Source organism: Sphaeramia orbicularis, chromosome 10 (genome assembly GCF_902148855.1).
Source record: "Sphaeramia orbicularis chromosome 10, fSphaOr1.1, whole genome shotgun sequence".
In the NCBI taxonomy this organism is placed as follows: Eukaryota; Metazoa; Chordata; class Actinopteri; order Kurtiformes; family Apogonidae; genus Sphaeramia; species Sphaeramia orbicularis.
This window is the reverse complement of record NC_043966.1, coordinates 19,415,608-19,442,708: the sequence shown is the minus strand read 5'-3', so window position 1 is coordinate 19,442,708 and position 27,101 is coordinate 19,415,608. Positions and strand designations below refer to the sequence as shown.

General features: G+C 36.6%; 2 protein-coding genes across 3 annotated transcripts in view; both read right to left on the bottom strand.

The window, feature by feature from the left end:
- Nucleotides 1–1,645: 1,645 nt before the first annotated feature.
- smyd5 (SMYD family member 5) lies at nt 1,646–15,227 on the bottom strand. Its single transcript, XM_030146175.1, has 13 exons — nt 15,110–15,227; nt 12,225–12,333; nt 11,765–11,904; nt 8,640–8,761; nt 8,458–8,527; nt 7,062–7,166; nt 6,756–6,818; nt 5,930–6,000; nt 5,719–5,825; nt 5,448–5,504; nt 5,225–5,319; nt 4,350–4,420; nt 1,646–3,913 (listed from the first exon to the last, which is right to left on the bottom strand). Exons 1-13 carry the CDS (start codon nt 15,200–15,202, stop codon nt 3,763–3,765), a joined length of 1,254 nt encoding a protein of 417 aa, XP_030002035.1. The 5' UTR covers nt 15,203–15,227; the 3' UTR covers nt 1,646–3,762.
- A 3,637-nt stretch (nt 15,228–18,864) lies between these two features.
- sfxn5b (sideroflexin 5b) overlaps nt 18,865–27,101 on the bottom strand; it is a 31,309-nt gene continuing 23,072 nt past the window's right edge. For both annotated transcript variants that reach the window (XM_030146179.1, XM_030146178.1), the window contains 4 exons: nt 26,767–26,882; nt 26,432–26,517; nt 22,086–22,203; nt 18,865–19,839 (listed from right to left, as the gene is read on the bottom strand). In XM_030146179.1, coding sequence (XP_030002039.1) covers nt 19,762–19,839; nt 22,086–22,203; nt 26,432–26,517; nt 26,767–26,882 — 398 coding nt within the window. In that variant the 3' untranslated portion in view covers nt 18,865–19,761. The remainder of the gene's footprint in view (nt 19,840–22,085; nt 22,204–26,431; nt 26,518–26,766; nt 26,883–27,101) is intronic.

The window sequence follows — 27,101 nt, the reverse complement described above, 5'->3', positions numbered from 1 at the left end:
GGAATTTCTACTTCAGAAATATAAGTGCAATTTTAACAATATTATGTCTCAGTTTATCATTTATTCATATACATTACAACTGTGTTCTCTAAGCTGTAAACAGCAGAATATGACTAAAAGTTGTTCATATTGCTTCAGGTTATTCACATTTTTTTGTGAAAGAATAGTTTGTAAATGGGTGCTCCTATGAAACCGGTCCCTAAAAACAGAACATGGGGGCTAAAAATTCAAACCAGATGTAGACTGATGTTATGAAGCAAGTTCAGAAGCACTTTGGGTCTACTTTAAAAATAAATATTTACTGAGATAAAAGAAACTTTTTCAGATAAAACACATTTTAATATTATTTTACATTATATTTAATACACAAATCTGTACGTAACATGGTCAAAAGGACAGGAAAATTACACGCTACTATTTTTTCAAATATCTTTTTATTCTCTCACAGGTACGTTTCAGGAATTGAACTAATTATGCAAGGCAGAGTGTTTCACAAAAATGAATGCTCTTGAAAAATCATTCACGATTTATATGCATTTAAATAGGCAGGTTCTGCATGTGACGCAAGTGGAAACGATGGGTTACACACAAAACCTGGAATGAGACTGAGGATTCATGAAAAACCTGCATATCTGAATTAGAAAAACCACTAGGATCATCAAATTTAACAGTGTCTTTATTTATAGCAGTATAAAAGACCATTTCAAGCCATGTTTTCGAGATAAAATCCAGATACCTAGGTGGTTTTTCATGTCCTAATTTGGATCTTATTTTTGGTCCCAATATTTGAAAAAAAAAAAAAAAAATTCATTTATTTTGGGATGGCTCAGAGCAAGAGCATAATTTTTTTTTGCATTTATCTGAGGTCATCATTAGGTACATCCTGGGGGGAAATATGTCTAAATTTCTCTTTTATTATTGGGTCTAAAAAAGCTGGCAAAGTGCCAGGTACCAAAATGTACCCAGTTACATAGAAGTACCCAAATGTAAACATTTTCTTGTAATTTTACTTTTCCTACGCTAAAACAAAGAGAAAAAAATTGGAGTTGTCATCATTCTGGGTTATTATGATAGTATTTTACTGATCTGAGCCACTAGAATTTGGCTGAATTTGGCTCCTGAACTAAAATGATTGTTAATATCTTAAGTATAAATCAAATTCCTCCTGGGGGTTGGATTGAACCCTTTGGCCGCGGTCCGCGGGCTGTATGTTTGACACCTATGCTGTAAACCATACATCACTAAAGCCAATGGGGTTAAATCTAGAAGACATTGACTTCCTTTGCTAAGACATCATTTCTGTAGATTGCTTGTTATCCATACCTGCTAGCCTGAATTAGATCGTTTTAATGTCAAAGTGAACAATGATTGAGCGGCAGGTTTCTATGATCAATTTTGTAATGGACAGATAAATAAGACATTTAGCTGACGTGTGCCATTTTAACACAGCCTAAAGCAAGAAGGCAGTCTAGAGAGCAAGAGTCATAAAACAGCAATGATTAGTGAAGACCCCCAACCCCCTGAGAACCACAATTTGCCTAAAGATTTGTGGTTAATATGCGATGGCTGAACAAATATTTTACCAGTGCTATCCTCCGTAGCAAAGTCAGGTGGTGTGTAAGCCAGATAAATGACTCCAGAGACATCCAATTTCAATGGTTTATGCCAGAGTAGTAAAAACAACAACCACTTGGATCCTGTTTGATGCCGTTATAATATTCAAATTACACTTGTGTGCCTTACAAAGCCATGTTCTCCGGTGCCGCATCATTGCAAAAGCCTACTGAGAAAATTGAGATTACTCATTCTATATTTCCAATCTTTGTCAAGTAAGTGAAAATATTGGGATTTGCGATTACAGTCATTGTGGTAATATTGATTCATGTGTGGGCAGCGGCAGCAGTTTCATTCATGTGGAACCACGGTTGATACAGTTCTCAACAAAGGGCAAACAGTTACTGACAAAGCAATTTTCTACTCAAGGTCTCCATAATACATTAAGTAAGGTTTAACGTAACCCCATAGATCAAAGCATGAAAACCGACCAATACTTCACCGGTGGGATGCCTCCTATATGACAGGACTGTAATTACAACAGAATATAAATAAAAAGCCTCTGCGATACAGTATGCATAGTCATGTTAGAGCGTAAAAACCTGAGAACCAATTACCTTTTGCTTAATCACCTTGTCTTGTTTCTTCAGGGGTGAAAGATGATAAGCATTTCTTTGACCTGGGAGTCACAGATACTGTTAGTAGGAAATATTATGTCTGTTTTACATCTGTACTTCTGCACACTGTATTTCAAGATACTTTAAAGTGCTGACTTTCAGTTTAACCAGAGGGTTGTTTACATCCCTATCCAATGATCCATGAAGAAAGTTTAATGCTTGATATATAGAGCTCCCCAAAAGTAAAATGGTCTATGATTCCTTTTTTTTTTGTTTTTTTTGTTTTATACATCCAATATACATGCAAATACCCATAAATGCCCTAGAAAAATAAGGCTGGCAATAAAACTGGACTTTTATTATCATTAGCAAATCCCATCAAAACCAAAACCAACAATATGTCAGTGATTAGCGCAATACTTTTAACACATCTGCTCTCTCTAAGGTGTTCAGTTCTGAGCTCATCTTGTCCAACTGCAGACCTCATTCTTTAAAAACATGTCACAAATATACAGAAAGGTGACAAATTAAAGCATAAACCAACAGTAAGTTTCTTAAACTGCCAGAGGAGTTGTTATTGATTCAACAAGTCTGAACACCATTCTTCAAAAAGATACTCGGTCATTTGGTGTTTTGATGAAGGTGTTAGTGGAGAGCGCTATCTAACACACTGGTCCAAGATCTTCTATGGGTGAATGTAAAATCCAAAACGAATATGAATGACCTACATCATTTTCATACTCATTAAACCTTTAAGTGCTCCCTTGTACACTCCGAACAGAAGTATTGACATCCTGGAAGAGACCATTCCCATCAAGGTTTTCTTTTCATTTGTCACCCATCTGTGCATTTCCATTTAGAACTGGTCCAATAACTTCCTAAAACAGATGGCAGTTGATTGGTAGTTAAATTACACTGTGTTCATTGTAATGTAGAAGCATGTCAACCTGTCTCACAGTCAAGCTCATAATTCCACCATTTACAGCACATATTAATAAGCTCAATCATTCCTTGGCTATACATCAAGCACTTATTAGTAGGATTAATTATTACATGTACCAATTATGTTCTGTTTTCACCTGCTCTTTTGGCTTGCCTGTCAACAGGATAATGCAAAAATGACCCTAACCATCATGTAACTTGGTGAAAAGATAGGCCATGCACCATAAAGGAAACCATTACATTTTGTTACTAGTCCATATAAATGAGTGAATCCCACTTAATGAGGTATGCACTCTGACAACCCTTCTAGTTAATTGGGTTTTTGGTGTTTCTGTGGAATGTATTGACATCAATAGAATATTAGCATCTTTCAGTCTTAGTCAGCACTTTAAACAGTCACGATCAATGTTGCATGTGAAATACAGTGTACTGAATTACAGGAACTGGGTCGAACACAGAGACATTAAACATTTTCTTTGGCCAAACATGGGTGAAATGTTTACATCCTAAGACCTGTTTCCAAAGGACTAATGTGCCGGTGATAACGCAGATGATTACTTGGACTGATCTCTATTCTTGTGGGCTTCATGGTGTTTTTGTGTGGAGGCAGGCATGGGAATGGCTGAGAACAAAATGGACAAGTCTTTCATCAGACATCTGTCATCTCATCTTCCATCTCATCCCCCTCTGTTTCACCTTCTGCCTCGCCTTCTTCTTCATCTTCCTCTTCTGATGTCATATCCAGCTCATCCATCTGGGAGACACACTTTGGACACGAGCAGACAAACAGGTAGTTCTCCCTGGGAACAAAATGTTTTCAGTCATTTTGCTGCACCTCTAATTAGCGGTAATTTACACTCTGCTGTTCAGTGCGCGGTGTGCTGTGTTAAACATTATTAATGTAGTGCCATTAATCATTTTAGTCAGCCAGTGTGATATAGAAGTTGACACCCCCACACCTTCAAGGAGAAGAATACTGTCATTTTGCTGGATATAGAAAAAATTGTTCAGATATAATGAAGTTTCTGACAAAACTTGCCTCCTCTTTGAATGTTTAAGATGTAGTTCTAACAAGTACTGACATGTTGATGGGTGAGTGCAGGAGCAGGAGTAGCCCTCAGACCCCTCACACTCCTGCCTCAGGATTGCCCATTATTGCCTGGAAGGCTTTTTATTGATCCGGGTGAAATTTGTAGTAGAAGGGTGATTTTCAAGTGATTCATCTGAGCTGTTTACCTCAGAATTTTGTGTCTGCTATGACGGCTTCGGTCCCGCTGACAGCAGTCCAGATAACTGATGCAGATCTCCTGAAAATGGAAGAACATACACAGGTGAGGTGTGTAAAGCGCTGAAATATTGGGAACACAAAGTTATTGGGACTGAACGCCTCAACAATGACATTTTAGTGAGACAGATGTGCTATAGATGTGACTCAGATTTGCTAGTCGAGCTGAGAGTCCAAACTAAACACGGTGAAGCAGCATTTATCTTTTTTGCTGAAAGTGTGTCTTCAGTGTGCCCCAAATATATGTACTTTATACTTATTGCACAGTAACGCTTATGCAGTATTGTGCTGTAGGTTTTCTGCATTGTAATTCTGGACTAATGCAAACATTTTAACAATTATTTTATCATTTTCTCTTTTATTATTAAATTGTCTACTGTAATTTAATTTTGTAATATTTCTGTCTTTCAGCACTTTCCCTCTGGATGTTCCTTTTGTTTAGACAAAGAACATTTGTCTGACACCTTTTTTATTATTGCTCAAATGGCAGAAACATTTCACGTTAGCCCAATGGTCTCCCCTGTGCAGGAAGTTGCTGTGTCCCTCCATCTCTCTGTTGGTGAAATGTTGTACAAAGCACTCCTGTCTTAAGCAGAATTCAAAGGAGAGCTTTGCTGTGAACGTAGTGCGGCTGCTCTGACATTACTGTGCCACGCAGATGCAAGGCTTCTCAATCTTTCTGACAGCTTGACAAACCCACTCCAATCCTCAAAGTCTCAGCCTTCTAATACTGTCTGACAAGGGAGCACAAAGCTAGAGAGGGATGTTCTGTCCCATCGATGCCAGACCAGACTTTATCAACCACAACACAGGCATGTCAGCTGACCTCTCCTGGGCTGATGTCACTAAGGGCACTGAGGTGAAGCAGGAAGTTGTTGTCAGGGAAGGATGCCTCTGCGTTGGGTATGCAGCTGTGATTACCTGCCAACATCAAAATGAACAATGTCATTGGTTTAGATTCGTTCTGATCTGTAGCCTGTTTACTTACAAACCATCTTTGAACTGAATCACTTTTCTTACACTTATAAATATACTTGAACTGCACTTACATGAACTTTGAAGCATAAACAGTCCAGAGCCCTCACAATTTAGAAAGTCTCCAGTTTCTACAAAGACAGAAAGAGAACTCATGTAAACGTATGACTTTGGTTGAAACTGGTACACAGGTTAGATCCAGGTCACAGCAGCACCACTGGACAACTGTGCATCAGAAGCAAAAACAAATGATCAGTGGTACTTTATGGCCATTATAATTCTGCTCAACTGAGACAAAAATATTTAGTTCACAGAACTACTGCACAACTGAGATAGTATTGTGACCTTTCTCAATGTCCTTGTACAGCTGGTCAATAAAGGAGTCCAACTGCTCCCTCTGCTGGGCAGGAAGCTCAAGTGCATCGCAAGCATGAACCCACTGACTCAAGGAGCTTAAAAAAAAAAAAAGACAGAAAATTGACGAAAAAGATTAAACAATACAATCCAAATAGAAGATCTACTATTTTAACACTTAAGTGAAAAGGCAGGTGCATACCTGGTGCCAATGCCTTGTCCGTTAGTTCCCACAAGAGCAAACAGAGAACGGAAACCCTCAGGAACAAACCACTGCAATGTAAAAATGACTTGATTGATCCAATGTGGAGAATAAGTACTTTCATCTGACCCTCTCTGTCCTAAGACTAAAGGTCAGTGTCTCCTTGAAACTCCATAGAGCTGGAAGGATTTCAGTCAGTGTACCTTCATCTGTTAGTTACTGTCTGTTAGCATATGTACCCAATCCTCCTGTTAAATGTTTAAATAAGAACAAATGATGGCAGAGAAGCACCAGAGCTTAGACAAACTATTTAAAAGTACCTTCTGGTTTTATGTATTAGATTAAATACCTAATAGACTATTGATCAGAGAGAAACAACTACAGCTGTCACCTTGTACTGTGAAGCATGAATTACACCTATGAAATGTGTTGACCAAAACCAAACCAACAAAAAAATAATCACTAATGAGAAATACTGTTCATTGCCACAATACTTATTAAAACTCCTTTTTGCAACAAACAGCCTTTGCAGCACAAGTCGCCTGCTTGATTGAAAGAGTAAATTAGATTTTCAGGGTCAAAAAGCATTGCAGATAGCATCTATGTGCCGTATATTACAAGTGATTTAATTAGGCCAATATGCAAGAGACAAAGCAAATCCCCATAAAAATCTGAACTGTCAGCTAAGAGCTTCTCTCTGTAATTAGCTGCTGCCAGCTACAACCTTCAAGATATTATTGCAGCTATCCACATTTGTTGAAAAGTGTTTTATAAAAATTATAGGATTGAAAAAGCACAGAAATAAAGTGACATGAACTGTACTTACCCGACTGAGATGATCATCATAAAGTGCTTCTGAGAAAAGGCTGTGTAGCAAGGCCAACTGCCCCTACAGACACAATGTAAATTAATATTATGATTTACACAACGTTAAGTTGGACACTAATCAGTGACCCTAGTGGGAGTTTCAACCTTTGTCAGAGCAAAGTGACAGTCAAGCTTTGCCTGCTCAGCTGTAAAGAACTGCGATCACCACAAGAGCATGATATTGTGTTTGAAATGCCAGGTTTTTCAACATTTCACACCTCAACAACTTCATATTTCCAGCAGAAATAATATGAAGGTAACATACTCTGAATTGCTCTCCCAGGAGCTTATGGGCGATCTCCTCTTCCTCATTAGCTGTCCGACTGCAGAAGTGAGAAAACAGCTTCTGCCAGTGTGCTTTGTCTTTAGCCTGGACACAAAACCAATATCTTATCTTTATTATGTAGAGTATATGGAGTGAATCTTATTGTTAGCACATAGGACCTTATGTATACACTTTATTCAAGGTTTATTCCATTTGATGTTTCAGCATTACATGTGACGTATAAATACCCAGCGGTGGAGAGTGACAGCTTGTCGTTTTCTTTCTACATACCCTTTCTATGACCAGTTTTTTTCCCACAGTATGAATTCTATCTCCTTCAAACCTGAAAATTATCTTTATGTGAAATAAAACAATCCCTCTTTCTCAGCTCACTTTAAAAAGTTTTCTTTCTTTTTCCAATTGTCTTTTTATTAGGATTTTCCATGGTTGACATGTTTATTCACCATTCTCATCCATTGATCTGAAAATTACAACTGAATCTCACAGCGATACGTCTGTGACTCCACAGACAATTACAGATAAGGATGACTGGTCCTCCCTCAGCAATACAAAAGATGTAATTTATACAATACAAAATTAAGAATTAAACTCCTTAGAACAGGAATGCTGGGATGCACATGTGTGATATTAAAAAGACAAAAGAAAAAACATCTATACAAAAGCATTAAAGTCGAAAAAGGGGGTGAAATGGACATAAGACATGGCCTTAGATAAACGATGGTCGAACTGGTGTGACATACCTAATCCCATCTTTTCAAAAACAGACCTTGTTGTAGTCTTATTGCAAAGCTAATTCTTTCCATCTTAAAAATGTCATAAATGATGTCAATCCACTCCTCCACTAGATTTTTCTAGTTTTAGCCACTTTCTTGTAATGGCTTTCCTACAAGCAGCACTTAAAATCGGAAATAAATATTTATCATTAGATGAGGCATTTTCTGATGCTAGAACTCCTTAGCACTTAATAAAGTTTTCAAAACAATCTTCAACAGATGAGTTTGATTATGAGGCTCATGAAGGTGTGATATTAACAGGAGAATAACTCTAACTCTTGATAATAACTCCTAACACTACTACAGAAATAATTTTCACACCTAGCTTTTTTTTTTCTTCTTAATAGCGATTGTGTGAAAAGTTAATTTCAAGCTAGGTTTAACACCATACAGATTGATTTAAAAGTTATGGTGGAATGGGGAATGAAAATCCAATTAAATGCAGTGTGCATTGTCCTTTTAGCTTGAAGTTGTTTGTGTTGTGTTTTTCAATTATTTTATGTGGATATATTGAAAGTTAATGCACACACTTCAATGAAATAAACTGTAGATACCACTACATCTAAACAATTTTTAGGATTTATAAGCACTCAGAGACTCACCTGTTTGACAGCAGCTACCATTCTAGCCATGAGCATAATGCTGGAGGTCTCTGGAGGGTAATGCATAGTCCTGAAAAAAAGACAAAGCATTACTGATGAGACTCAACACACTAAAAATCAATGCAAATCAGTACTTAGGGGAAAAGGTTTCAGCATCTGTGGTCAATGAAAAGCTCTTTCACCTCCATGCATCTTTAAGTTTGTTGATAGGGTGGTCTGGATCTTCATGAGAGGGACCCAAACATAAAACCTTATGGTACTGGTCTGCTGCAGCTTGTCGACACTCGCTGCTGCAATACATAACCTGCAACGGACGGTGGGTCATACTGATCAGAAAACACTACACAAACGCTTAAAACCAATTCAAATGACAGGTATGATACACAGCATATTATTAAACATATTAAAATGTGAGTTTCTCAATGGTCTGCTAAATAAAGGCTGTTGTAAAAAAAAAATGTGTGGTTTACTCTTCCTTCAGAGAAGACATGTAACTAGGTGTGACCTTTCTACTGGTATCTTTTAGACAAATAAACCATGCATATTCCTCCATGAGATCTGGGATATCCTGAACTCATTTTTATAGAACAGGACTTTTCAAATACACCATCTCCATGTAAATCAATGCAATGTAGTGTCAGAGGTATTGTTGAAAATTATCACAGCATCCCACTGAGGAAATATTTCATCCTAATTCAGCATTTCTGTCCTCCAAGTCAAAAATTGCTTTTTTCAATTAAACATTTAGACCATTTGGTTATGGCTTACAGGGACTGTATGTGATATATATATATATATATATATATATATATATATTTTTTTTTTAAATATTAAAAATCACCTACAATTATCATGAGAGTTTTGAGAATAAAGAGCAATGAAGCAAAGCCAAAGATGCCAATGTACTGGATTACAGAGATCTGAACTAAATACATTTACAGTAGTCGCTTTTCCATTGGACATCTGTGCAAAACTTTACCGATATTTACTAAATGTCAAAAAAACAGAAGTATGTAATGTCGGTTTTTCCATTAAATCACAAATGCGATGATTTGTTTATTTATGATCGCGAGATGACATGAGAAGTCGTTCCATAAACATGTCAACGAACGTAAATATGGTGTTGATTTACAGATATATTCATTATTATTACATAGTACCCCTCTATCTTGTACTAAATTAAAAAATGATTGGGTCTCCTGGTTTGTACACACATACCGCGACATGTTTCTTCTTCTTCGCTTGTTGTAACGTCCATCAACATCCAGTTTTTTTTTTTAATTCACCTGACTCTAGTTGTGAAAAAAGGTCTTTCCATTTTAGTTTTGCGTGATATACCATTTGTGCTATGCCCGAAAAACCACCTCCTGCCAGCACAAAAACTTTTAATCAAAAAATTATACTTTTGGTGAAATCGTCGTTTTTCCACTTGGAAAAATTTTTATGTGCAAGTTATTTTTGCGCAGTTTGAGGGTCAATGGAAAAGCGACTACTGATGGGCCATTGGATTTATTAGACCACTAGAGTGACTTCATTGGTCTCCTTCGGTGAGGAAAACTAACATCACAGGGCCTTTGACCAAAACATCACAGTAAGTGACAAAGTGGGATGAGAACAGTGAAAGAAACAACTTCAAGAGTCAAAGAAAGTGACAAAGTGATAAAATCTAGAAGCCTGTTGTTGTTTTCACCACTGGACACAGCTTTAAATGAAAAGAATGGAGTTTGATGCGGAAATTGCAGTGTTTCTTCTACTTGGATGAGTTTGATTATGAGGCTTATGAAGGTATAAAGTTATTATGTGGTGTTATTATCTTTGCTAAGTTGGTCTTTTGTTGATCCACGGTTCAGAAAAAACCATGACAGTTCTGACTTTATTTGAACAAATCAAAACAGATCTTTAGTGAAGCTATTTTCAACACAAACTGTACGGATAACAGAAGTGATTAGTGGTTTTCCTGTGGCTGTTTTCTATCTAAAAGCACAGCTAAGGCTAAAAGAGCTATAATGTAAATTACACTGGTCTACAATTTTTTGGAAATGATTTGCTTCAGAGATTAAATGTGCTAAATGTTATGTATTTTAATAAGATTAATTGGAAAAAAAATGACAAAAGTGCCGGTTTGCTGATGTTTTCAAGGTATATGATTAAGTGTTATTACACATATATATTGGTTTATGTACATTTATATAATAGTTTTATAAATCTTCCACTAAATAGAACCTGTAAAGTGAATGTATTCCAATGTGCAGACAGTGTTTTGAAGTAGATCTTGTAGCTCTGAGACAAATACTCCTTTTGAGTCAAACCCATTCTCTCGTTAATTCTTGAATTTCACATTTTGACCCAAGGCCGTATCTTGGAAAGTTCAGCCAACCAGCATTTTTTACTTCATTTTTCTTTATCAGTGACTCTCATGTGGTAAAATTTCATTACTTTTATTCTGGAAGCATTTTCCTTGTAGACCAGTGTTATCGCATAACATGAACATGATTATATGACAGAAAATCACCAGCCATGGGATTTTTAGCTTGAAAAACACTTAATGATACCATAATATAGATGAATGTAAACATTGATACTTATATTTTAAACAGTGAGTGATACAGTCTGCCGATTTACAGTGTTCACTGTGTTTCACTGATGGTTTTGATAGGCTTAAGTGTGGTTTGGTACGTGACTCCCCCTGGTGTTGATAGTTTAGAACATCAACACTACATAAGGTTGTGTTTTAGAGAGGAAATTTGTTTGGCCACATCAAGCAAGCTATTTCTCTGAGTAAAAAATACTCAAAGCATATTTGCATATTGTAAACCTATTAAAAGAACACAGAAGGATTTACCTGAGCATCTTTAAACTGTTTTATACTTAATAATTCAAGGTTATAGTTCATAAAACGTGATAGTCTTTGTTTATTTGCTTCAGAAATACAGGATATCTACTATATACACTGTGGTGCATTTCAAATGAGGGAAGTTTGGGCTGCTCTACAGTAAGCTACAGTTTAAGAAGATAAATGCATGGATGGACAGATGGACGGATGGATGGTCTTATAGATCCATGGCACAGACACCAGCCCTTAAAAATTGATCAGCCACGTGTGTTGTCCAGCAGTGGTAAACAGGAGGCTCCTCTCTGACCACAGTTGGTTTAAAATCAATACAGTTCTTGTCTCTTATTACTTTTTAGAGGCTATTTTACCAGAAATATTTCAACTTCTTTGCGGGGAAAGTGCAGGCTGTAATTATTCAGGAGTGAAAACGGTCAAAAGGAGCTGTGAGTTGATGCATTTCCTGACTGGGCTGACCTGACACTGAGGGCAGGCTTGGTGCAGCTCCGGTCGAACCCGGCAGAGCTCAGGGTGTGGAAGGTTGAGTCCAGGGATCCCGCTGAGTCTCCTCGCATTCTCCTCTGCCGTCTCCAGAGCACGTAAGCAGTACTCACAAGCTGTAAAAAACACAAAGACGGTGAGGAGAGGAAAGTCAAGACATCACTGCTGACCCTAGGAATCACATTTTCAAGGTTTTATTTCAGTCAAAGCTCAAAGTCACTATTTCATCTTAAATATTGCTTTTATCAGACCAAATCCTATCATCCATAGCTGAATAAATACATAAATGAATTAATAAATAATAAGATTTTAGTGTTTTACACCAGTATTTCCATTCGTTTGTTTAATGTTGATTAGGTTAAAGCTCTGTACATCATGCACTTTTACTTTCTTTGCTAAAACACAGTTCATCCAGGTAACAGGTTATTTCACTCACCTTTATATTTATACAAAGCATTCCACAGGAACTGGGCAGAGACAAGAGGCCGCTCAATGAAAATGGAATCCCCTTTTTTGATGCTCTTTTTGGCGAAAAGGCCCTTCCCCTAAAACATGAACACAAATAAACAATTAATTTTGGTGCCTGTGTTATATAATAATCACAGTTGCAATAATCATAATTTGCTCACTGAACTCTTCCAGACATGAAAAAAATCTCTGCTTCGGACAATAATAATAGTCTGATATGATTTCACAAAAAAAGAAGAGAAAACGGATATGAAGTAATGCAAATGTTAAATATCAAGAACCTCTGAATATGCTATTTTTGTCCATTTCAGTTTTTCAGTGCTGGACTCAAATGTTTGCTGCTTTCCTAAGAATCATAAAAATTTCATTCTATATCCGTCACAAATCCTTCTCGAAGAACCACACCTTAAAAGTGATATTTAGCCTCAGCATGCAGAAATCTTCTCCTTTCAGCAGATGAATGTCAAACTATCTAACTTCTGTCAAATTTTTCACAGAGAAACTGCAATATCACATTCAAATGATTGAATGAACAAGGATAAACTTATTTCAGAATGAATGACTAAAAGACTTCAAAATCCTTGCACCTTGAAATCAGAGATGGACCAGAATATGAATGTAGATGCTGTGCTGATTAACTATTGTCAGATTCATAAACTGTGTGCATAAATTTCATTTGGTACAGTCATGTTGTTGGTTTACCATGTGCTTATATATTGACTGTAAGCAGTGGTGCAGCTTGCCATTAGGCAAGGCAGGCAGCTGCTTGGGGCCCCTAAGCCAGCAGGGCCCCCCAAAGGACCAACAGACTTGACACAAACAGTCTAAAGAATAAGTTCACTACACAGCGGCAGTGAGAAGGTGCAGTAACAACTAGCTGTCTCAAATTCTCTGAAGGGGCCCCCTGAGTCCAAATTGCCCCTCCCCCACCTGTATGTGTGTATGTATGTATGTATGTATGTGTGTGTGTGTGTGTGTATGTATGTATGTATGTATGTATGTATGTATGTATGTATGTATGTATGTATGTATGTATGTATGTATGTATGTATGTATGTATTTATTTATTTGGCCCAGGGGCCCCTTTCTGTGCCACTGACTGTAAGGACAATACCTAGTTCCTCAACTGCAATATTACAATGTACAGTGCTATATTACATTTCAAGTGCAATACTATATCACTTTTCTAGGATAATATTACATTTATAAATTTTACAGTGCAAAAAACTCTGTAAAATCTGTTTTTACAACTGTGTATTTGTTCTTCTACAGTGATTTTTTTCTTGCACAAGACTGTGTAAAAACAATAAGGTGCAGTGCTTTGCAAATTTATCACAACACCACCCAAGATAGGGTTTATGCCAAAGCTACACTAAATTAATAGCATCGGTAGTAACCAAAGTAATTTTTTTATATTTCTGTGATGAATAATACACCAGCATGTAGAAGCTCTTTAACCAAAATGATATCTTTAAATTCTAAAATATAATTGTCACTGTTATCCATGAATTTTCAAAGTTACTGTTTTCCAAAAAAAAGAAAAGAAAAAAACAGTAAAGCACATCATTATTTCTTGATTATGATGTCAAATTATAGTTGTTTACTTGCATTCCTGAATTTTGTTTTAATGATTGAATGTTATGCTTGATTAAGTTATGACTTCTCAGAGAAGCCCAGTGAGTCGGCTCAAATTTGGGAATAAAAAGGTAAATTCAGTCTGAAATTCCTTGTTCCTGTTCAAAATGGAAAAATGCCGAGAGTTCACTGGAAATGAAAGAGTCCACATCATGATGCTGGATGGTGTCTGAGACAAATAGGGAAAGGTGGTCTAATAAATTTGTTATTTACTGCATAGTCTGATTTTGATGCAGTACAGATTAAACAGATGTACAAAGCGGATAAAAAATATCTGTGCTTTGTCGTATTACAGAACAACATTTCAGATTGTTAAAGGCTTACATTTTCATTTCATAGATTTACCATCAATAGACACTTAACCTTAGTCATCATTAGCAAGTCTGTATCTAGGATGGAGCTGTTGCCAGGCAACCGGTGAAGACAACTGAAGTTACAGCTCAGACATAAATGAACAACTTTGAAAAGAGAAACAGTCCAGAACATATACGTCTATAGAGAAAAAAAAAAACAAAACATTTTGACAGTATAATTTTTTACATAAATTACATAAAGCAGGTGTACAATTTTAATTGGTGTGCTGCTCTGGTCTAAGCTAACCGTTCCGCCCCATTTCCAGTGTTTATGCTAAACTAAGCTAGGCTAAGCTAACAGGCTTCAGGTTGTGATTTTCAGACACATTTGAAATATTTTCTAATTTATGGGAAAACAGAAACTAAAAATCAGTTCATATACCGTTGCTAAGAATATTTATCCACTTTCTAGGCTTTCAAGATTTCTTTTCACGTTCAGTTATGTTAAAGCACACAATTAACCAACCTAAATGTAAGCTAATATTATATTTTGATTGTTTGACGCAGTAAACTTTGACTAGACAATACAAAATTTACACGGCAATGTTAATATTTTCAGTAATTTCATTGAGTCCAACGACATGATTTAAATCTTAACGCTAATATGGTTTTAACACACGTTATATATATAGACTTATACGTTGTCTAAAGTGACCTGAGCATACAAATAACCCAGATACTGTCATAGAATCCACGTCCACTCGTGTCAGAGGAGCCTTCTGCAGATGCTGATGCCTCCAGTCTGAGCCCGGGCAGCGGTGAGCCTCTGCCCGGCTCCATGCCCCCACACACCGGCCTGTCAAACCCGCTCAGTCCCGCATTTGTCCGAATGACTCTTAGTCTGTCAAAGCGGTGTTCGTCTTACCTTGACGTTGTCGATAAAACGGACTTCCACGCCGCCGGCAACTTTACCGGGGTCCACGCAAAAGGAAAACATGTCATCCAGGGGGGCAGCCATGTTTCACACGACCTTTTACCTTTCAACCCTGACACTGGAGCTTTATGTCTGAGGGAAAGCGGCGACCCCTGGTGGTGAATGTATGAACAGCAGGACTGGAAATGAATGGCCCTGAGATGGAAAGTGTCATCATCCAGAACAGAGGAGAACAACCATACACACCAGTGTGGCTGGACCATTAAAATAATAATAACTAGAAGCATTCGGAGAGCGCAGACCTCTGCCAAGGCTGATCAGTGCCCCCCCCCGTGGCCCCCCCACCCCCGATCACCACCAAAATTAAATCATTTCTTCCTTATCCCATTTCCAACAAACCGTGAAAATTTCATCCAAATCTGTCCATAACTTTTTGAGTTATGTTGCACACTAACGGACAGACAAACAAACAAACAAACAAACAAACAAACAGACAAACAAACCCTGGCAAAAACATAACCTCCTTGGTGGAGGTAAATATATAAATAATGTCTACTCCAAACTTTTCTCTATGTTTAAGACTGAGAAGAGAAGAGAAGAATAAAAGAAGAGAAGAGAAGAGAAGAAGAAAAGAAGAGAAGAGAAAAGAAGAGAAGAGAAGAGAAGAGAAGAGAAGAAGAGGACAAGAGAAGAAGACAAGAGAAGAAGAAGAAGAAGAGAAGAGAAGAGAAGAGAAGAGAAGAGAAGAGAAGAGAAGAGAAGAGAAGAAGAAGAGAAGAGAAGAGAAGAAGGAAGAGAAGAGAGGAAGCGAAGAGAAGAAGAAAAGAGAAGAGAGAGAAGAAGGGAAGAGAAGAGGAGAAGGGAAGAGAAGAGGAAGAGAAGAGGAGAAGAAGAGAAGAGAAGAAAAGAAGAGGAGAACAAAAGAAGAAGAGAAGAGAAGACAAGAGAAGAAGAGAAGAAGAAGACAAGAGAAGAGAAGAGGAGAAGAAGGGAAGAGAAGAGGAAGTGAAGAGGAGAAGAGGAAGAGAAGAAGAAGGGAAGAGAAGAAGAGAAGAGAAGAAGGGAAGAGGAGAAGAGAAGAAGAGAAGAGAAGAAGAAAAGAGAAGAGCAGAGAAGAAGGGAAGAGAAGAGGAGAAGAAGGGAAGAGGAGAGGAAGAGGAGAAGAAGGGAAGAGAAGAGGAAGAGAAGAGGAGAAGAAGAAGAGAAGAGAAAGAGAAGAGGAGAAGAAGAAGGGAAGAGAAAAGAGAAGAGGAAAAGAGAAGAAAAGAGAAGAAAAGAGAAGAGAAGGGAAGAGAAGAAGGAAAGAGAAGGAGAGAAGAAATGAGAAGAAGAGAAGTGAAGGAGAGGAGAAGAGAAGAAAAAGGGAAGAGAATTTGTTTCTTCTTTTTTTATGTATTATTATTTTTTGCTTCCTTGAATTTTCATTTCTATATTATGTTGTGCAAAGAAGTCAGTTAGTAGTCATCAGGAAGCTGGACCATTTCCATATTCAAAATAAATCAATTAAAAATAGAATAGAATAGAATAGAATAGAATAGAATAGAATAGAATAGAATAGAATAGAATAGAATAGAATAGAATAGAACAGGATAGGCTTTATTTTCATTACACCAGTTGTGCAACAAAATAGCAGAATAACATTAACAACCATATCCTTCAGTTTTCCTCATCTGTTTACTATCTGTTATTTCCATTACTAAGACTCTAAACAGATGTAACTTCATCATCAAGGAAGTCGAAGCAATGTGTTATGTTGTATAAATGTGAGATGGGGGTGGGATTTAATACGTTTTCTTCTTCCCACTCCTTTGTGAGCAGTTCATATTGAACTTATTTTGTTATTACTAGTGTACATGGCAATTGCTATATTGTCTTAATCACCTTTATTTATTAATGTATTTGCTCTGCTATTGGTTCCTTGTACACCTACATTTTTTTTCTCTTCTGCTTGAAATAAGTAAATGAGTAAATAATATTAACCATGAACGACTTGAAATTTCTAAAGAAAAATAGATGCAGTTTTAACAATTTTATGTCTCATTTACATGAAAAAATATCACACAATTAGGTTTAATACTGTTGGGAAAATAGTTTTTTTGGACTAATGATTTTACTATTATGTGTAAAAATGAACATAGAACACTATCAGTGAAAATATTTTGAGTATACTAAATGTACAATTGAGTTGATGAAGAATATTATAATTTTTGTCTTGTCAAATTAATAAATGTTTTTTCAGGGAAATCATGTAAGAAATATGAGAGGTTAAAAGGTTATTGTTATTTCATATTATGTGAAAATATTTTTGCGATGAGTGGACACAAATATTCCAATGTATTTTTAGGAATAGGAAATAAAAAAATATTGAACTTCTGCTTGAAAAACCATCTAAAATAAAAAGCTTTGGACACAATCATCTAATTTTTCTGAGCAAATTATATATAACAATCCTCCAACATTGATGACTTTGTTGAAATTTTTGGTTAAAATGGTCAAACCATGACAGTAGTTAATAACAGGCAATAAATTCGATTTTACAAAATGTATAAAACCATAAACATTTTTGATACACCATCATTATGCATAAAAACTATATTAAAATCAAAGTAATTTATAACAGAAGCAAAAAAAAAAAAAAAAGAAAATTGCATGATCGGTAGAAGATGGCTGTGTTAGAGCTTCATGAAAAGAGCAAAACAGCTGTTCTTCACAACTTTCAAAGAAAAATTATCCTGAAAAATAAGTCAATTTGGATACAAGTGATGGAAAAGTGCTGATAAATATGTCATATTTTTCACGTATCTCTAGTTCATTCTTTTTGTTGCGTAGCTGACTCATTTCAAGCGGTTATCTAACTGTAAAGCAGGTGCATGACCCATACAACCGGAATTAACGCTTGTTATTGTGTATTTACCGTAAAATAAACGTCCTTTGTGTCAGTCAGCTGTGGTCTGTACTCACCTTTTTGCAAAATCCACATTAAAGAGACAAAAAAAAAATCCCACATCACACCCAACCAGTAATTATTTCCAAAAATGTCTAATAACACTGGGTTACAAAAAATATTTTTTGCAAGTTGTCTAGGTTTTTTCAACTGAATTAGGACCATTTTGCACCGCTAACTCCAAAAATGACATCTGTTTTTCTCAATCAGGTCAGGTTTTTTTTGCTAATTTGATTTCGAAAAATTTGATCTTCTCACAAAATTGATTACATTTTTGTGACTTTATCAGTTGATTTTTTATATAGTTCTCACCCAAAATAGGTTTTAAGCGAAAAAAAATCATTTGATCACTTGATTCCTGTTAGGTACAATGGTGTATTCACTGCAGATGTAGCAGAATACGTCAGGCTTATTTTTGCAAGATCTTCTAGTCGAAGCCATTTCATTCACCTGTAATATTAAAAAAAAACATTCATCATAAATTGGCAAAAGTAAAATCTTCAGAACTCATTTATTGCAAGAAATATGAAAGTATTTTGTATCATATGATGTGAAAATGCCCATAAATGTAAGCAAAAATGTTAAAAAGCCAATATGTAGCATAGTTCAGAAAGTTGACCTGATTGAAAAAAAATAATGTGATCTTTGGATTCAGCACACCAAAATTATCCTAAATCAGCTCAAAAAACTTAAACAATAAATTTGTTGTTGACCAGTATAATCAACAGAAATGGTTCAACTATTAAAAGCCATAAAATCAGATGTACATTCCAATCAGGAAATAAAAGTTTCACAATCAAAGTCAAAAGAGATATTGTTTTTATTGTATATTTTCAAAGAATATACATAATGTAGATAAATGTCTTATGCTGTTTGACTAGCAAACATTTAATAAACTTTTAGTAGCAGTAGAGTTATACAAATAATTAAAAACACTAGTTCATAACAGGTAGAATAATATATTATTATATTAATTTATATATACGTCCAAAATATTGCAAGAGGAGTAGTTGGTTAAGAATACAGCTCTGGTTTAACAAACAGTCTGTACTGGTGCAAAACATCCTTCCTCTCAGGTAGGAAGAAAAGATATTTGGCTACTGTAGAAAATAAACACACCATGACAGTAGTAGATTGTAGTATTTCACATTAATAGGGTTAAAATACGTGGCGTGTACCAGTCGTTTACCAGTTTAAAAAGTGCGTAAACGTATTAGGATCTACAGTAGAGTCTCCGCATTTTCCCCTAGACTAATTTAACTCACATTATTCTTTGCTCAGATCACATTTTTCTGCTCATTACACAGATCGCACCATGATTAGTATAAAGATTTTGACGATTCGATGTATTAATATACTGTATATATCGTATTACAAAAACAGTTAGATCATCGTTTCAGTAGAGATACTCCTTAACTCACCCTCAAAGAGAATAAGGAATGTAATAAAAGTCTACGTCGTTGTAAAACTCTGAGGAAACCTTGACAGCAGGAGACGTGAGAATCATATACAAAGGTTGAGAAACCCTGGATTAGTGTGCGATGATCTACAGCTTCTGTTACAGTACAAACGCAGCAGTGAGTTCCCAAAAAAAACACTGGACAAGGAACCCTGGGTTGCTCATTGCAGATATTCACAAAACACCCTCATTTTCACCGTGCTGCTCCGTGTCCTCTCTTCCCTCCTTCTACACCATCCATCATAAGCCCTTGTTGTAGGTCACCACCTTGCAATCGGTTGCCATGGCGATCTCCGGCTCAAGGCGAGACACCTCAATCTGCGAGAGAGAAAGAATGAAGGTAAGATCTTAGGTCTAAAATCTCTGAATCTGTTTAAGCCCCGGGAATGATTTTTTATTTATTTATTTATTTTTTTTTATAATATATATAATTTTTTTATTTTGGAATAGCAGTTTATATTACAGAGCATAACATGTATAATATCCAGAGCAGTTTTGGACCCACTGCCATGCACATATTTTACAAATTTCAGTCACTTTATACATATTGGGAAAGAGAACGTGTACAAATTGACAAAATAACTAAAATCAGGGAGAAGGGATTAGAAGCGGTTAAAAACTATAATAAATGCAAAAACAATGAGAATAAGGTAAAGTCAAAGTTACAGTTCAGGCTTCCACAAAATCTGGTTGTAAAGGCTAAATATACTTGACCCATTTGGTCCAGAGTTTAATCAAAACAGTTTTCTTAAGACGAAGAGAAGAAGTCATCCTTTCCATTAAATAAGGTGTCCCAAAAAATGTAAACACACTTTAAATAATTGTAAACTAGGTGTTTATTAAAATTCATTTAATTTTCAAAATGTAATAGAATTTACAAACATCATTTTATTGTTTTGTCACCGCCTGTTCTCAAACTGACGTCCGTTCTGGTCCAGACACTGTTGACAACGCCAAGCAATGGAATCGTACACATCACGAAACGATTCACTTCGTGTTAAAAAACTTAATATTATTTTTCACAATTTAAATAAGGTTAGAATTCAAAAGTTGTTCATTTGTGCATGATCTTTAAAATTATGGCCACCAACTAAAATTTGCACATTGTAAACAAAAGAAAATTACAAGACAAGCATCTGTCTCCCAAGTGTGCCTAAAACACACTATTTCTTCCATTAGAACCACTGTTTTTGATCTGAAAGCCATTAAGGCATAAATCCTGTTTTACTGATATCTGGGCTTCATTTGAGAGGTGAGGGTCTAAATTAATTTATTAACGTTGCTAATGTTGCTGTTAATCATTGACATATGCCAGGCTGCAGACATCAAATAATATTTAATCCAATTTTTGAAAAACAAAACAAAACATATTTTGTGTTTTTTGCATCAACAAATGTAGTGACATCATGATGACAAGAGGTCGTTTAAAAGGTTAAAAAATGTAAAATGAATGATTATTTGATATGTATGATGATTAGGGCTGACCTTGATTTACAAAAATAAAATCAAATTAGAGCAGAAAAATAAATCAATATATAATATTTAATAGTTTGATTTATAGGTGTGCATTTTACGCACACTTGGGGACAGATGCTTGTATTTATGAACATTTGACCTAGCACCAAAAATAATAATGCAAATTAACCAATGTTGTAGTTAATCATTGACATATGCCAGGCTGCAAAAATCAAATAATATGTGATCCAATTTTTATGTAGTATATTAAAAAAAAATCATTTTTCGTGTTTTTTGCATCCAAAAAAAATGGTTTGTTTACATTACAAACACGGCATTTAAAGGGTTAAAAAATGTGACAATTATTGAGTAGTTGGTATTTTTATTTACGGCTCAAGTTGATGAAATAGAAAAAAAGTGTAAAAGAATTCAAAACAAACTGTATGAAAAATTTTTTGACATTATTCCACAAGTGTGCCAAAAAGGCACACTTGGTGCTTAGTAAGGGCCTTGCTGGACGGGATACCGGGGGGTTAAAGTGTGTATACATTTTTTTGAGACACCCTGTATATCTCTCCACTCCTGTATGATGGGGGGGGGGGGGGGGCAACCGTCATCTGGTGAGTGTTTTTTTTGCAGGCCACTATCAAAATATTAAATATTGATCAGAATGCCCTAAAATCAACATTCCCTAGAAATAATGTGGGGAATTGCAAGGGTAAGTCACATTTAAATATGTGTTTCAAAGCTTTATTAACCTCTGTCCAGAAGGGTTGAATCACAGGGCATTTCCCAAAATATATGCTAATGGTTTGCTACCAGAGACCCACACCGTCTCCAACATTTGGCATCACCTGCAAAGTCTGCTTTCTGCTGGGGTGTAATAAAAAAAACAAAAAACAAAAAAACTAACAATACATTTCCACCCAGTCCGGATGATTTTGACATCTGGATGAAGAGGTCAAAGTCACGCAGGCTTGTGGGCGGAGCCTGTAGATGTCAAGTGATGTGAATGTTAATTGAGTTTCTTCCCCAGCTGCTTCCCCTAAAGCTATCTGACCTTAAACGAGCAGCAGAGGCGGTTCTATCCGACTGTTTGTCTACTGTACCTGAGACATCTGTGGGAACAGGCTGATGGCCACGGGCAGGGAGAGGCCGAAGGTAACCAGGCACACGATGCTGTGGATGGGCAGCAACAATCTGCGGTTGCTCTGCAGAAATCGCAGCCTACAATAGTCAACACAGTGAAGAAAAAAAAAAAAAAAGAAATCGTGAGCCTGCTGTGTGAATCCGTCCCAGATGACTACTGCGAAGCACGGAGTTATTTTTGGATCTAGAGAAAAACGTCATGTGCATATTTAGAGGGGAGCTATTTTGCACAATTAGTGGGTGTGAGATTTCTGTGTGAAAGTTGGAGTTCATGCCTTTAATGCCGCACTGTGAAAATATCCTCTTTTATTTAACTCCAGGATGGAAACACAAATTCTATTTTTACTCTAATCTTTTCTGCCTTTGAATGAATGAAATAATGCCCCTAACTTTTATGTCTCATTTATTCCTCTGACTATAGTGACCTACTAATGAATAAATAAACGGGAAACACTCTAAGGCACGACATATGTTCCTACGGCTCAGTACACACACATATTTACAGGGTATTTCAGGGCAAAATCAGACAGACAATACAGTATTATGAATGTTTTTGCAACGTTCTTTGTATTTGTTGGTGAAAAAAATTACTGATGTGCTGACAAAATTTTGACCAAACATGTAAATTTTTCAAACTAAGTAAAAAAAAAATGTAAGTAGTTTTACTGCAATACACTCTACACTCCACCTGTTGTGTATTTTTTCTTTATTCTTAAATGTGCTGGTGCCCCAAATCTAATTATTTAAATTACTGAAGGGATCCTTTTTTGTTTCCCCTATATTTGTTCATTAATTTAACTGCTATGGTTTAGCGGTTTCCCGTCATGTCATCATATCATATGTTTATGTACCATTCTCCTGTATTACATAAGAATTTTAAATATCTTGATGATTGATTTAGTGTGATTTCTAACGCAAAACTGACAAAAAGGCTTATTTCAAATGCAAATATGTTGTAAATGTCTTAGCTATTTGCATGATAATGATAATTAACTGTATTTCGGGTGTAAGTCTGTGAGGAAAACAAAATACACACGAGGAGGTGTCAAAGTGATAATAATGTGATAATTTTTCAGGATTCGCTGATATTTTACACAAACTCTTACACCCAATAAGACAAAAACTCAAGCTGTAGAATAATAAATATGCAAAATGATCATTAGTTGTCGCCTAAAATGCTTAACCCATAAAGACCCCAACAGCCACTTACTTTACTGTTGAACCACTAATCCTATCAATACATGTAAATAATTGGTGTAAAATGCAGTTTATCATCTTTTCATGGTCATCAGATATGACACATTTGGACGTTCAGAGGCTCTGTAGTTACCATAGAAACACCTTCATCTTCTACAACATTGATTTACCAGTAAAACCCATGGAGTTGGATCAATGACTTGGTTTATGTTCAGTTATTGATAGATTTTACTGAAAAGGTCACTTTTTCTTCAGTTTTTTTCTGTTTCTGATATAATAACCTTTGAATTTACTCTGAGCTTTTATGAACATGTACATTATCAGTGAATTAAATATAGAAAAATACCTATTTTCACTGAAGAAACGCAAAATAAAGAGGATAATATTACAATAAATGGGGGTAAATCACTTATGAAAGGGTAAATAAAGAGAAAAATTTATATGGAAACTGCCACAGAAGTAGCTCTGGGTTGCGCTCTCTCATTCAGCCCTTCTGGTCGGAGGTAAACAAAGTAATGACGAAAACACTGGGCTTTAACATCAGCTGCTCTTTTACAGTATTCAGGGTTGCTATACATTTGAAATTTCAAACTTCCATACTTTTTCCAGACCATAATTTCCAGATGTCTTGGTAAAAAAATTCCAGCCAGCCAACCAGTCTTTATATTCAGGATTTATGAGCCAGTCGTCAGAGAATTTACATCTACCCATTATGAATGATCATACCAGGCATGTTGAAAAGCTCACTCACTAACAGTGTGTGGACATCACCTGTCCATCAAAGCAGCAGTGAAACATGACAACACCTGGGCGGGCCTTAAAACGGGTTGGAAGAGGATAAGAGCAGAGGGCTGGGCGTTCAACTTGTCAATCTACCCAAATGTTTTCTGGGATACGTAGTCTACTGTATGTGCTCCGACACAAACATTTTAGCTGTGCTAGCAAGCACCGTAAAAAACACAGATCAATCCATTTCTTTTTTTCAGATCTTCAGAATTTTATGTTTCAGAAAATAGAACAGTAGTAACAGTCTTGGAAATATGAATATTTTTCCATATATTTGTGTCCAATTTCCATACTTTTCCAGACCTGAAAATGTATAAAATCAAATTCCCCTCACCCTCAACTGTCTCATCTGACTCGATGGACCCCCTCATGTTTACAGACTGGAACTACCTCATCAAATGGACGTCCATCAGTCCTTTTGCATCTATAGCCTGTCCATCTATGGAAGTGGATCTGTCCTTCACTGTGGTTCTCCCCAAGGTTTCTCTTTTCCAACTGGGTTTTTGGAGTTTTTTCTTGCCGAGAAGGAGGGTCTAAGGACGGGGGGGATGCCCAGGACATTAATCCATTTCCTTCATCTATTGTTTATTAACTGTTGTTTGTTTTCATATCCAACTAATTCTGTAAAGCCCTGTGAGGCAACCTTGTTGTGATATAGGGCTCTACAAATAAAAATGAACTGAACTGGATTCCATACTTGTCCATGACCCTGGGTCATAATTTGTCTATATGTATATGTACAGGGTGTCCCATAAGTCTCCATACATGGGAAAAATAAACGTTTCTTGACATAAACCATTTTTATTTATATAATATGCTCTATATGACTGTCATTTTGTCAGGAACACATTTCAATGCGTGTCTGCTGAAGAACTATAAAGAAGAAATATAAAGAAATACATGTTAGAACCATATATGTATGGAATGTATTATGTCTCCTATGTATGGAGACTTATGGGACACCCTGTATATATGTTTTCTGTTTAGTGTGTGTGTTCTCCCCCGTCCTGTAGGTGTGCTGCGCCCTTTTGTGTCTGTTTGTGTTGCAGGAAGCAGATTGGTGGAGGGTGATTGCCCGGCCCCTTTAAAAAAAGCCCTGGAGCTTCCGTTCGTTCTCTCTCTTGCCTCCTGCCAGCTCTCAACCCTGTGTTCTGTGTGTGACCGCCAGTCTTTGTGTACTCGTGTGAAATTCGATTGTTTATAGTTGTAAATAGTTTTTTTTTGTAAACTGAACCTTTTTCTGGTAGGGGAGGTTGGCTCTTTTTTGTTTCACCTTTTCTCCTGTTTTTTGAGTTAGGGAGTTTAGGTTAGTTTTTTGTATTTTATTTCTTGCATTTATTTTGAGTAGGCAATTTAGTTTAAACTCTACAGAAGATATTTTGTTTGTTGTTTTAGCTGCTCCCTCCCCTAACCCTTCCTTAGATGATATAAAAATAAACATTGTGATTTTTAGTTTTGACTGACGTGTGTGTTTGGGAGCTGGAAGGGGACAAAGTGAGCATATTATGTTCGCCCTGGTGAACCCCTAGGCCGGGGCGTAACACTTTCCATACTTTTCCATACTTGTGCAGGAACCCTCAGTATTATATCTTGGTTCCTTCCCACATGAACTGCATTCAGATGATGTTTACCTCCTAAAGATTCTGTTAACATCAGCTAAAACAACCATAACAAAATGTTGGCTACAGAAGGAGCCACCTGCAATGGGGCTTTTTATTTCTATTGCAGAAAACATTAGACCGATGGAACACATGACTTTCACCCAAGGGCGCCGCTACCAATTGTGTCCATCATTGTGGACCCTTTCATAAAATTCTGTATCTTGTCGATCTGTCGGACGGGAGGGGTATGTATGTGGAGGTACGGTCCATACATAACGTCACTTACGCTAGCGTGAAAACGAAACTGGAACTTAATATCCTTAACGTCCGACTCCCAACTTCTATGCCTCTATTATACAGCGGATCTTACACGAAATTTTCACAACATCTAACCCGTATCCACTGGACCCCCTCCACTGCTCTATGGACCCCCCACAAATGCTGGACCCTATGAATTTGTCATGTTTACCCCCCCTTATCAGTGCCCCAGCTTTCACCCTGTGGTTCCCGGAGGAGATGGGAAAAAGACGCTGAAGTAAATGGACGGACTTTACATATGGTGACAGTACTAATTAAAAACGGTTGATGCTGTATGCGTGTTTGATGTTATAATTATCATCCCTAGACCTCACTTTCATGTTCTTGTTTTGCAAAATTAAAATGTGTATAAATAAAAAGTAGCTCTGGGTCTTTATGGGTTAAAGAACAAATAACAAGCGAACCTCTCTAGGTAGGACATGATGATGGGGGGTAGGACGAAGATTGGCATCGGGAGGACCACACGTGTGAAAGCTGTCTCCATGATCGCCTGGGGAAAAAGAGCAGAACATTGTGCACATGCTTCATTTCCAATACTTCAACGAGACGGATTTAATTTTCCCTTTTACGAGTTCAGATGGGTACTGAGTGACAGCGGCCGAGCCAGGAATGATGGATTTTCCCATTATCGGCCACTATCACGTTTTCAATTCACCAAAAAACAGCGGCGTGTACACACATTAAGTGCAGTCATGTCACAAAGAAGCTGAGTACACACAAAAAAAAAAAAAACACTCACATGTCTTGCAGCGACTTTGGATGAGCCCACCACATTCCCGTTGTTGTCCAGAACGTCGATACCTTCAGACAATTCGTTGTGTCTCATCAGACCCACGTTGCAGATGTTTGCACTGGCTGAAAACAGACCGGCGGCAAATATACACAGGATTAAACACAGAACAGAAGACAAGTCAGATTATTTACTTCATCAATCCAACAATTTCAACAAAGCATAAAAACTACTACACTACAGCCTTAATTCAGGTTTGTCTTATTTGCAGTGATGTTGAGATACAGAGACATTTACAGACAAAACACACAGTTGTACATGTTAACTAAAAATGATCAGAAAAA